Genomic DNA, 13,014 nt, shown 5'->3' on the forward strand with positions numbered 1-13,014 from the left:
CAATACACCCACAGGTTTTCTCACACTAACAGACTCTCTAACTAGACAAATTTTTTCTTCTAACTCTCATACCCCCCAAAGGTACACCACCTCTCTATTTATAGGGACTACCACGTTTCCCTACTTATCAATTTAGGACTACCACTTTTAATAGGATCACTGCACCTCTTTAATATTCTTTTAGCCTACGTGGAATTCCCAAACCAATAATGAAATCTCTAGACTTCTGTCATAGGCTGGACTTGATGAATTTCCGCCTCCATCCCTTGAGGGATCTTCACTGGTACCGGTGCTCTCTTTGAACCCCTTTTGTGGGTAGAGGAGCTTGCCGCGCTCCACCCTGTCCTCATCAAGAAATGCAACAAATCGTTTTGGCAGTCTAGAAGTTTTAAGTGTTTCATAACTGTATTGCAAATGAAAATTGTTATCTTTCTCTTCTAACGAAGTTCTCAACTGCACTATGTGAAGCAGAAATGGAAAAGGATGATCAGCTTCTAGATCAGCTGTTGCAGTCTAGAAGTCTGGCTATGGAAAGAGTAAAAGCTAGTCAGCAAACTTTTATCCTGGTAGCATCACTGCTTGATCGTATACCTAACCTTGCTGGATTGGCACGAACATGTGAGGTATGTTATGGTGCTCATAATACTAGGTTTTTTTTTTTCTTTCTCTACCCCCAGCACCCCCTTTTTCTCCTCTCTTGAGTTGTTTTAGAATATTTCCTAATAGTTTAAGCTTTTGGGATAATCTGTAATTTAATATATAAATAAAACAGTTGATCATAAGTTTGAACCTTGCGTTCATTCTCCCTTTCTTTTTAAATGTCAGAAACCCATATCCTGGGCCCCACTTATTAAGGGGGAGTTTGGGTCCACATGTGAGGGGGTGTGTTAGAATATTAGTTAAATGATTAAATTCATTATTTCCAAATAGCTTAAGCTTTTGGGACAGTTGGTAGTTTATCAACTTATACTTCTGCCATTTCATGTTTTGGCGATATTAATTATCTCACTCGTCTTCTTTTTTATGCCAATTGTTATTCCTTGCAGGTGTTTAAGGCATCAGGATTGGCCATTGCAGATGCAAATATATTAAGTGATAAACAGTTCCAACTCATCAGGTTTGATGATAGTCCACTACCCTACATTCTATACCTACATTGGATCTTAGTTGTATCTGAAATATAATCTCTACATCATGTTTGATAAATGGCAGCTTTCTCATAGAGAATCTTTCCTATAAAACTTATTTGAAATTTAAGGGTTGAGTACCTTTAGAATTTGAATTTGTGTCAACTAGCATGGGGTTTTTCATAATGAAGTGATTTAAACTTAATAAGGTATAATAAAGCAGCAGTATAGCAGTTTCAGATGTGGGAGAATCACCTAATATTGAAAATTCATGTGATTTGGTCTGTTCTGTTGAATATTTATGTTTTTTATTATTATTTTGGGATAGATACCTCTTCTGTTGAATATTTAAGTTATAAATCAGATACTTACATTGCCTCTCAGTAGTCTCAGGTACAAGCTAACTCGCTAGATATAGTCTTTTTCTAATCTGCTATATTGTTCAAACACCCTTACAAAATCCACACATTTGGTGTTTTCTCCCCTCTCACATCAAGGTTTCTATATATTATTTCATATTTATAGGTTTTGAAGTAAATATTCTTACAATCTTTCAGTCAGTCATTTAAGCCCATTGTTATGTTTTCTAGTGTGACAGCAGAGAAGTGGGTTCCTATCATAGAAGTCCCTGTGAATAGTGTGAAAGTTTTCTTGGAGAAAAAGAAACGAGAAGGCTTCTCTATATTGGGATTAGAGCAAACTGCAAATAGTATTCCTCTTGACCAGTTTGTCTTTCCCACAAAGACAGTAAGTTGTTCTGCAAACTCAGACCTTCCAGTTCATTTAATATTGAAAAAGTCAGTGGAACTTGATGAAGTACATTACATTCATCTCTATTCGTCTTACATTCTTATTGTAATGATAGTAAAAGTAGGTTCACTTAATCTGTGCTCATAAAAGAGGGGGGGGGGGGGGGGGGAGTTTAGTTGGGTTCTGTTGGTCAAGAGGAAAAGGGAGTAAACTTTGCCAATTTCTTCTCTTCCTTTTCTCAATTTTCCAGTTTTAATTTTACATTCGTGGAAGTGCTTCCAATTAATTTATTATAAAATTGAAAATTTTATTCAATTCTCTGTATATTTATTGTTATGGTCATTTCATCATTTTGTCAGGTCCTCGTCCTTGGGCGGGAAAAGGAGGGTATACCTGTGGATATAATACATATTTTAGATGCTTGCATTGAGATTCCACAATTGGGAGTCGTTAGATCTCTCAATGTTCATGTCAGTGGTGCCATTGCTCTCTGGGAGTATACTCGGCAGCAAAGGTCCCGATAGATCTTCATTAAACACAATGTTGTCTTTCAATTATAGTCAGGGATTTTCTGGATCTAATGCCTCAGCAGCAAATGATTTTACAAACCACATGCTTCCTTTTATTTGTATTAGATTCATATATTGATCCATTTTTGAATATTCTTTGATGGCGCTGTTCTCATTGTTGGCCTTTTTGACAAATAATATGTGGATTAAACAATGGTAGAATGATGGAGATGTAACAATTAGATTCCATTCTTTGACTTTGTTTAATAAAATTCCTGTTTACTCATCAAAATATATATTGCCAAAACCAATTCAAGTGACTAATTGATGTTACATTTGTTTTGATACGATGTTGCTTCATGATACTATCAATAATATGGTCCAAATTATTATTGTTGTCATTGTTGGCCTTTTTGACAAATAATACTTGGATTAAACAATGGTAGAATGATGGAAATGTAACAATTACCTTCAAAAAAGAAGAAGAAATGTAACAATTAGATTCCATTCTTTGGCTTTGTTTAATAAAATTCCTGTTTACTCATCAAAATATTTAATGCCAAAACCAATTCAAGTGACCAATTGGTGACACATTTGTTTCGATATGATGTTGCTTCATGACACTATCAATAATATGGTCCAAATTATTGGATAAATTTTATTTTTTAAATGGTAGAATTTTCCTTCAAACTAGTTTGGATGAAAGTTTCTTCTACCTATTACATGGCAATTGGGAAGACTATACTTTTAGTTGAATGACTTATTTAAAAGTCATGTGACTTGTTTAAATGATTTAATAAATCATAAGATTTAATACATAACTAGTAAGTTACTCGTGCAATGCACGAATAATATTGTAATATTTTATATAAGATGATTTTGGAGAATGTTGTATATGTATCATAGCATAGTTGTTATAAAACTTTATTAGTAATGAGTTCATCAAAAAAAGTAACAATTATAAATTGCATACACATATTCATTATAATTATTCAATTGAAGTAATGAAAAAAAAAAAAAAAAAAAAACTTCGGAGAAAAATTATAGAATAAAATTTCTTATAGAATATGTCTTTCTCTATCCTTAATTCTAAAACAAAATATACATCTCAAACACCCACAGTTAATCACATCATTTACAAAACCCACAAATTTACAACATTGGACGTTGACATCAAAATCGTAATCACCATTGTCACTCAATATAAAACGCAAATCCTTCTTCCTTGGTTGTAGCCAACTCAAACGGGGTAGGAGTAGATGAAGCAACAATGTTAGAGTTAGGTAGGTGTCTTGAAAGATTGAAGGTAAGTGACATTATTTTTTGTCTATATGTATTTGTCATGGGATAGCATGAAGGGCAATAGATAGGTATATATAAAGGGCTAGAAGTGCAAGAGGTGAAAAGAGTGAATTTTAAAATGCAAAGTGTTTTGTGTGTATGCGTGAGAGATGAAATGTCTTCAAACATTGAACCAAATAATACAAAGAATATCTTTTTTTAATTAGAAAAGTCTTAAAACATTGAACCAAATAAAACCAAAAGTCAATAATTAATTTGTTCTTATCTCTAATATGAGTTAAGGTATTTCAATTCTCTTCATAAAGTGTGCCATATGGCAGAATCTCATATTCTCCCGTATGAGGTTTCTGCTTTTATATATATAGTGACGATGTTTTGGAGAAGATCCCTACAACATAGTATAGAGAACAACTTTGTCCGTGTCCTCAGGTTTTCTGCTACAATATCCATCACAATGTCAGATACCTATGAACGCATGTTTGTTTCTTATCAAGTTATCATCAGCATATGTGAGAGAGTATTATTGCGATGGTCAGTGAATCCCTTCTCTGCGTTGATTTCTAAAAGTTTATTGCATTTCTGTGGGCACTGAAATTTTTGTATCTTAAGTTTCTTTAGCATGGAATAGAACAAAATTCACAAGGCAAAAAAGAAAAAGAAAAAAGAAAGTGGTTTTATTGTATATTATGGATCACATAATCTCTAAACCTAATGAAAAATTCAATTCTGACATTTTTTTTTACTTCCATTCTATTGAGTTGCATAATACACCCTGTAGATTTGTATTCATATAAATGATGCTTCACCTATTCTTTTGTAATGTTGAAGACAGTTTTGAAATAAATCCCTGCTTCTCTAAGCGTATTGCTTTTTGACCCACGGTGTTTCTTCTTCTTTCTCTCTTTCCTAGCTTTGGAACATATCAAATATCTGAAGAAGTTTGGAAGCAAGATTTTCCAAATGCCAAGGCAAGCTGGTGCTCTGTCTTGTTTTCGCTTTCTCTGAAAAGCGGCAATCTGACAAATCAAAATTGAAAATAAATACTCAATTACATCCAATGTTAGCATCTTCATAAACAAGAAAGCTTATAGAAACAAGTAGGATATTGTAGGGTATCAAAATGGTTAAGTTGACATTCTTCATTCTCTGTATGAAATATTACAAAATTCTATATGTAAAATTGGCCGAAGGGCCTAATAACTTAACTGACACTTCCTAATATTTCTAATTGAGACGTTCAAGGTTCAAATTCTTCCTCCTAAGGTGTCGAATGATTTAAAAAAAAAAAAAAAAAATCCTTTCTGTAATGATGCAAAATATTTGTAATTAAAGTAAAATGGTAAATGATGCAATCAAGGATTTAAATGCAGCCTGGCTCAAAGATTAGGTATTATAAGCAATAATTATGATGCCAAAAATCTTGTCCTAGCTAGCACAATATATAGTAAATGATTTAGGATTTGCGGTGGGGTTGAAAACTTTAAATTAGTCTAACTGATAAATTGTAACAGTTGTGTGCACAAATAAAATTGACAAAAGAAAACACACACACAAAAGGAAGCTTTGATAAGAACGCTCGACCAAGTATATACAATATACAATAAATGTAAGATACAAGTTTGTACTTGGGTTGAAGGTTGCTGGTTGCTGGATGAGGTTGGCCTTAATGGTAAGGGTGTGGTTGTTGCTGATTGAGAAGACTCCCGTAGATGTTTAGAGTACTGAAGCAGCTGGGCTCTCCTATCATACCCTTTATTACCAGGTCCATGAGCACCATGGTTGACTTGGGTTACCCCTCTTTTGGTGGTGTGATGAAGATAATGATTATGGTGGTGATGTTGATGTTGATGTTGACGATGATTTGTTGACACCTTCCTCTTTCTTGGACGCTCCACATAAACTGTTACTAATACTGCCTTTTCTTTGCAACGTGTTGCCTGAAATTTAGTACCATTTCAAACATATGCTATTAGAGAGAGAGAGAGATGATTTACCATTTTTGTTAGAATGTTGGAGAGGGTGAGAGTGGGCTTAATGGATTGAACAAGTATATTATATATATGTTTTGAGTGTATTTGTATATAATGTATGCATAAATGGATGTTTATAAAAAATAAAAATAAAAAGGTATATGTGTGTGTGTGTGTGTGTGTGTGTGTGTGTGTGGATGTATAGTTGCATGTATATTATAATGCAGGCACAGGAAATATTATATCCGGATTGAAATACCAGGCCAAACAGAGAAGGTCAACATGACACCATTGATCCAATCGAAACCAAACACATTACTACATGTAAAGGAGCTTTCAAATAGGCAATTCCACACTGATGCAATCTACATTCTTTATTTTATTTTTTTGGGGTCAGACTTTCTCTTGTCTAGGGCCAAAGAATCTAGGACACTACAAAACGGGTTTGTTTGTTATAGGAGTTTAAACATATGTTTTCAGTGTTTAAACAATATTACACACATTTCTATACACTTTTTTACTCACACATATTTCCAAAAAATACAAACAACGTTACCAAACGAATTAACAGCCACTATTATACCCGATTCGAACAACAAATTAATTTATATATAAAAGCATAGATCTCATGTAAGAAAGCATGAGATTCTGTCAAGTGACACATTTTTTGAAACTCTCTCGTTTAGGTTTTCACCGCATCAAAGTTGGAATTTATGTCAATTTTTTAGTTCACTGAATATATCAATGAAGTAAATACACATTAATAAGTATAAATAAGTATTTTATATGTTTTTTTTTTTTTAAAATTACCACCGCTCTCCCTTGGTGCGGTAGTCACTCTACAAGTATAAATGCTTGTGGGGTGTGGAGGGCAAGGGCCGGGGTTCAAGTCTCCAAGAGGGAGCTTCACACACATATACACTTAGATTAGGCTAGAGTAGAAATTCTATCTTGTATAAAAAAAAAAAAAATTATATTAGGAAGCAAAAATATCATGTGAGAGATTATGCAGTTTTGCCATTGCCATGTGATGATGCTTTGTTAAAGTAATTTTTCATTTAACTTTCCACCCCACCTTCTTTACATATTACTATTTTCACTTAATGTTTAACATACCACTATCATACTTCAACAACATAAATGTGATATCATAAATTTTGTATGATATTTTAATAAGTCAATTAAACATCAACATGATATTACAAAAAATTTATACTAACTTCAATGCACTAAAGAAACAAAAATTATGATTAAAAAAACAATCAACTTATTAGTTACACCACATAATAACTAATTTCTAATTTATATGACATTTACTCTCTAGTCTAAATTCTTCATCTCCTTAATTTTGTATTACATCATTAATTTAACAGATTCCTCTTCATATTATCGTAACACTACTTCATGTTATTACTTTAAAATATTTTGAATATTCTATATAATCCTTTCACATAGCAATTTGCAACACTACTTGTGCATTGCGTGGGCCCATTGCTAATTTTATTAATGAGTAGTATTTATTACACACCACTTAACACATATAAATGTACACATATTATTTTTCTTCTCACACTAAGTAAATACCTTTTTTATAATTTATTTTAATTTTTGTTTGAAGTTTTCCTTGGGAAACAAATCATATTGAAATTATATTTTTCAAAATTAAATCATTATGGAATAGATGGAGAAAAAAATACTTTGAAACAGATCATAAATCCAAAACTAATTAATGTTAGAATAATTATAAAATTATACCATCAATATTAGTCTTTATTATGTAATTAATTATAAAAAAATTACCAAAAATTAAGGATAAAATTTTCTCCAAACTAATTAGGAGGAAAGTTCTTCAAAGTTCAAACCCACATCATGGCAACTCAAAAGACTATTCATGTGTACTTTTAGTCAAATGATCTACTTAATAGTTATCTAGCTTGTTTAAATTATTTAATAAATTATGTAATTTTATACATATGATTGATCTTTTGACCTATCACAAAATGAGTTAGAAGAATCTCTTCTAACCCAATTTATAAAAAAACTTTGTCCAAAATATAATATCAATATATGAATTGTTTGAACTATGAATCTACATGTTTAATTATAATAATTTAGTATTCCTTTGTCTTTCTTTTTGAATACTTTTTATTTGATTATTCAGCTACAATAATTTAAAGAAAGAACTTAATTTTTTTTTTAAATCATATTTTTGTTTAAATATAGATTAAGCATGTATGAATTTTTAAAAGAACTAAAATTTTAATGGAGTTTTGTCTAGATTATCAAATTATGATTTTGGAAATGGACTGAAATAAAGACTATATAACTTCTGAAGAATTAATTGAACATTCTAACTATGATTTAGACCCATCCATTGGGTTATACATTGGCACAAAAACTAGTTTCTTATGGGGCATATCACATAAGGGGTGGCGTAGTGGTAAGGATCCTGTGCGCATGTGCAACGATCCTTTTTTCGAACCCTAGCGGGTACCAGGGATGGGAGGTGGGAGCACTCATGCGTTGCGCCTTACTGCTAGCTCTTTTGGAGTGTTAGGGTGAGGTCCGTGGCACTCCAGTTACAGTAGCTATGACTCAATCTAACATTCCCTAATAGGGGGTGCTCTTATGGTCACGCCCAAGGGAGTGAGTCACGCATTGTCGCCCCCACTCCCTTTTGTTCATCAAAAAAAAAAAAATGGGGCATATCACATGCTTACTATGATTTTGGGGCATACCATGGGCCTAGTAATGGGGATGTAGTGTGACCCATAGGCATAAACTGATAAAAGAATAAGATTTGTTAAGAATTTTAAATTGGACTGCATATGATCTTTGCTTTCAAGCCCAATGAAAATACGCGCATACATATTCCAGAGAGAAGAGATCATGTGGGTTGAGAAATTTGTCATCCTAAATTCTTTAATCAAATTTGAACCTTTTAAAAGTTTTGGTATCACAAAATCTTATCAATGCCTTTTGTATACAACGCTTAACTAACAATGAACTTTTTTAAAGTTTGTACTTTTTAAGTTTCAAGTTTCAATTGTTATGGCCAAGAATTTTATAGTTTAACTAACATTTCTTGATATCATCAAATTCTCCTTCACCTTTATTGTAATTATTAAATTAAGTGAGTTTTAGCTAATTCAATTAATAAAGTTTTTTTTTTTTTGTAAAATAAAAATTCAATGATAATAAAGAACAATTATTATGAACTAAATGTCATAAGTTAAAATCTATTGTATTTAAAAATAAATAAATAGAGTTACACCAAATGCTCTATGGAGTTCCATCTCACTACATATAGTATGAAACTTGCATAGCGGAGTAGGATTAATTAATGGTAATTGGCATTTGATTTACTTTAATTATTCTTAGGTACAGCTGCTGAACATCTTTTTATATTAGTATCTGACAATGTCACTGAGTTCCATGCGGAAAAGCTGCAACGGAAAATTTAATGGTAATAAATAAATGCCTAAACAAAAAGGCCGGCCTTCTTGATTACTTAATCAGGTGCTTGTTTTTCAAAGCACTTTTTCTATCGGATACAATTTTTTCAAACTAATGCACATTTTTTTTAATAAGCCACTTTAGCAAGTTGACAAAAAGTTTTCTCCCTAATAAGCTTTCTCTGTGCAAAAACATTCCTGAATCTTGATTTTCTTTTGGCCTTTGGGCAGTAGATAATTGAGTTTGGACTTATAGTTGTTTTATTTGTTTAAACGCCAAAAAAGATTTAGAAATTTGTATGAAATTTGATATGCATATTATAAATATAAAGTAGTCAACTACGACTTCTATTTAGTGCTCGTGTGTATACAAAATTAACATGTGGCTGATTTAGGACTTGCATGGTGCTCGCATCTTCTCCGATCACAAGAACAACAAAAGTAAGCCACACCCAATATAATGAATATATAAATAAATAGTGAACTTTTTTTGAGAAACAAATAAACATGAACTAAGCGAAGGTTTTATAAAATTAATTTGATAAAAAATATATTAGGTAGTATAATATACTAGGTACAACTAAAACTCTATTATTATTATTGAAGAGTAAATAAATTTTTTTTTTAAACAAGAGTACATAATTTAAATTAGAAGGTTTTTTTTGTTTTTGTTTTTTTGTTTCAACAAGTGGAAAGGAAAATTAAATTCAAACCCTCTTTAATATCCTATCCATCCCAAATTGTTTGGCCTATATTCCATTTTAGAATATCCCAAAATAAAATTTTCTTTCTAAAATTAACATATAAAATTCCTAATATGTCCCTTACTTTATTTAAAAATTTAACGCTCCTTTTTCACTAAAGGTTAAATTAATGAGGATAGTTTTAAAAAGAGTAATGCTACAGTCATATTAAATGATGTTTCTTTAAAATATTTTTGAAACAAGTCAAACAAATTGGGAAGGAAAAAATAGTTTTTTTTTTTTTTTAGGGGGAAAAGACTGAACTTTATTAATGTAAATGAGCTAAATCAGCTTGTACAATAGACTGAATGTGTGGTAGAACATCCTCCATCCACACTAAAAAATCTGATATGCTTAAAACATATTTCGCCAGATTATGAGCTACAGCATTGTCATCTCTTTTCGTATGAGAATGTAGCAATAATTCAAAATTTTAGGAAAACCTCCTAACATCCTCAAGCAGTAAACCCGAAGGTGTTAAGGACTCTGTTTTATCCCGCAAAGCTTGTATTACCTCCAATGAATCTCCCTAAAAAATAATGCGCCGAAAACCAAGGTCTGTTGCAAACAGGGGCAGAGCCAGGGGGTCGAGGGGGGCACTTCCCCCCCGGCCCGCCAAAAAAAAATTAGGTACTTAAGAGATATCCTAATTTTGCATTGTGATGGTTTCATTTTTTTTTCTTCAGTCCTAAACGTATAGAGTACATGAAGAAAACTTGATCTAAACTCCAGGAATGAGACCAACACTCTTGTGACTACTGGGTATTAAATTCTTTGAAAATTGAGCTATATTGTCCTTGTGTTACACGTCTGTTTTTTTTTTTTTTTTTCCTTTAGTGCAACATGTCTTAGTCTCTTAGGGTATTAATATCGGTTAGCAGGTAGGCTATGATATGCAGTTCTATAGTATACTCTATTTTTTAAGAAGTAATAGTATTATTCTATTCTTTTATTTTAAATTATGTAGGTCTTATTACATTAAAATATCACTAAAATATGTGTATTTTTTTTTTTTATATCGACTAATATACATATACATGTCCTAATGAATGTTCATAGTGTATATAAATTTTGCCCCCCTTAAAGTCAAATTCTGGCTTCGCCACTGGTTGCAAATGATAGGGCCGTGGCTGCTGCCAAAGACTCAATCTCCGCTGCATTGTATGATTGGTGTTTCTTCTTCGTGCATGAGGCTAGGACCATGCCATTGACATCTCGAACAACCACCCCTATACCAGATTCTTTCTTCTTTGAGCACGTCGCACCATCGAAATTAATTTTAACCACATCCATTGGAGGAGGAAGCCAGTGGCTTTGAGTTGAAAGAACACCCCTTCACCTCTAAGACTCCCTCCCTTGTATTGACCTGTGAAAATCAATCAAGCTGGTTTTTGCAGCGTAAGCTACCTAATGAAGATCACTGGAAGAGTCTTGTACCCAAGCCCGATTCCTTTGGTTCCAAACTGCCCATGCCGTGATTGCAAAGAGATCCAGTTGCTTACCCTTTATTATTATCCATGAAACCAGGCCTTGAAAGTCCACAAAACCGGTGGAATTTCGAAAATCCCACATTGAGTGGTCTGCCCAGACGGTGTCAAGCTTAGTACAAGTCCACAATGCATGAAGAGGGTCTTCAACTTCAGTTTGGCAACGCTCACATATAGAATCACCAATGATTGTTTGTCTCAACAATGCATGTTTCGTCGGCATGGCATTTTGGCAGGCCCTCCATATGAACATTTTAACCTTATGCGGAACTTTCATCGACCAAATTTCGTTCCATACATGTTTATCTCAAAGAGGTGGAACCTGGTTTGTGACTTCCATTTCAGCTTCTTCTTTGAGGAATCGGTAACCTGATTTGCATGTGTAGACTCCATTTTTGGTGTACGGCTAGAATAGCACATCCTCGGCTTCAAAGTGACCCAGTGGCACTGACTTGACTAACTCTGCATCTTCCTCCGCGAATAAACCATCCACCAAATCTGCCTTCCATTGCCTCGTGGTTTGATCAATCAAGCAGGACACATTTGAGTTTTCAAAGTCTTGTATGGGGCAAATGGGAAGATATGGTGGGTGTTTTGTTGGTAACCATCGCTACTACCATATATTAATTTTCTCCCCATTTCCAACCCTCCATCTAGCTCCTCTTTGAATAATATCCCTACCTCTAAGGATACTCTTCCATGCATAGGATCCCATTCTTGAGTTGGCAGCTTCCATGATTGTAGTATTTGGGAAAAAACGGGCCTTAAATACCTTGTAGAATAGAGATGTTTTGTTGTGCAATAGTCGCCACGCTTGCTTTGCTAGTAGAGAGTCATTGTACATAGCTAAATCGCTAAAACCCATTCCACCCACTGTTTTGGATTTTGTCATTTCCTCCCACTTAATCCAATGAATCTTTCTATGGTTACCACATTGACCCCACCGAAATTTTTTAATTAAGACTTCAATTTCATGACACAAGCCAACGGGTATTTTAAAACAACCCATTGTGTAGGTGGGGATAGCTTGTATGACTAATTTCAGTAGCACTTCCCTACCTGCTTCAGAGAGCAATTTACCTTCCCATCCTTGTAACTTTCTCCATATTTTCTCTTTGATGTAGTTGAAGCTTACTTTTTCCCCTTTGCCCACAAAGGAAGGGAGACCCAAGTACCTCTCATACTGCATGATCTCCGGAACACCAATAGCCACCTTTATTTCATGTCTCATTTCTCTTGGGGTGCATTTGCTAAAGAATAAGGCCGTTTTATTTTTATTAACTTTTTGCCCCGATGCCTGCTCATACATATTCAAAATCTCCAAAACCTTTTCACATTCTTCTATAGTTGCCCTGCAAAAGAGAAGACTATCATCTGCAAAAAGTAGATGGGTTAGTTTGGGCCCTCTCCTACATAGTGAAAAACCATGTATTTCTCCATTATTTTCTGCTCTCTTGATTAGCTCATTTAGGCCTTTAGTACATAGTAAGAAAAGAAAGGTGATAGTGGGTCACCTTGTCTTATCCCATGGGTAGGCCGGATCATACCACAAGACTCTCCATTCACCAACACCGAATATGAAACAATTTTTACACACCCCATTATCAATTGGACCCACCTTTCATTGAACCCCATTTGTCTCATCAATTTTTCCAAGAAACCTCACTCTAC

At 33.5% G+C, this 13,014-nt stretch overlaps 2 protein-coding genes across 3 annotated transcripts in view; one reads left to right on the forward strand and one right to left on the reverse strand.

The window, feature by feature from the left end:
* LOC142613577 (uncharacterized) overlaps positions 1-2,678 on the forward strand; it is a 47,829-nt gene extending 45,151 nt beyond the window's left edge. For both annotated transcript variants that reach the window (XM_075785971.1, XM_075785972.1), the window contains exons 32-35: positions 472-623; positions 1,047-1,117; positions 1,718-1,874; positions 2,237-2,678. In XM_075785971.1, the coding sequence (XP_075642086.1) occupies positions 472-623; positions 1,047-1,117; positions 1,718-1,874; positions 2,237-2,401 (545 nt within the window). In that variant the 3' untranslated portion in view covers positions 2,402-2,678. The remainder of the gene's footprint in view (positions 1-471; positions 624-1,046; positions 1,118-1,717; positions 1,875-2,236) is intronic.
* An 8,972-nt stretch (positions 2,679-11,650) lies between these two features.
* Positions 11,651-12,978, reverse strand: LOC142611971 (uncharacterized). The gene is made up of 3 exons (XM_075784113.1): positions 12,962-12,978; positions 12,403-12,695; positions 11,651-11,712 (listed from the first exon to the last, which is right to left on the reverse strand). The coding sequence occupies exons 1-3, from the start codon at positions 12,976-12,978 to the stop codon at positions 11,651-11,653; spliced, it is 372 nt and encodes a 123-aa protein (XP_075640228.1).
* Positions 12,979-13,014: the final 36 nt, after the last annotated feature.

The sequence above is a fragment of the Castanea sativa genome, chromosome 10 (assembly GCF_040712315.1).
Source record: "Castanea sativa cultivar Marrone di Chiusa Pesio chromosome 10, ASM4071231v1".
Taxonomy (NCBI): Eukaryota; Viridiplantae; Streptophyta; class Magnoliopsida; order Fagales; family Fagaceae; genus Castanea; species Castanea sativa.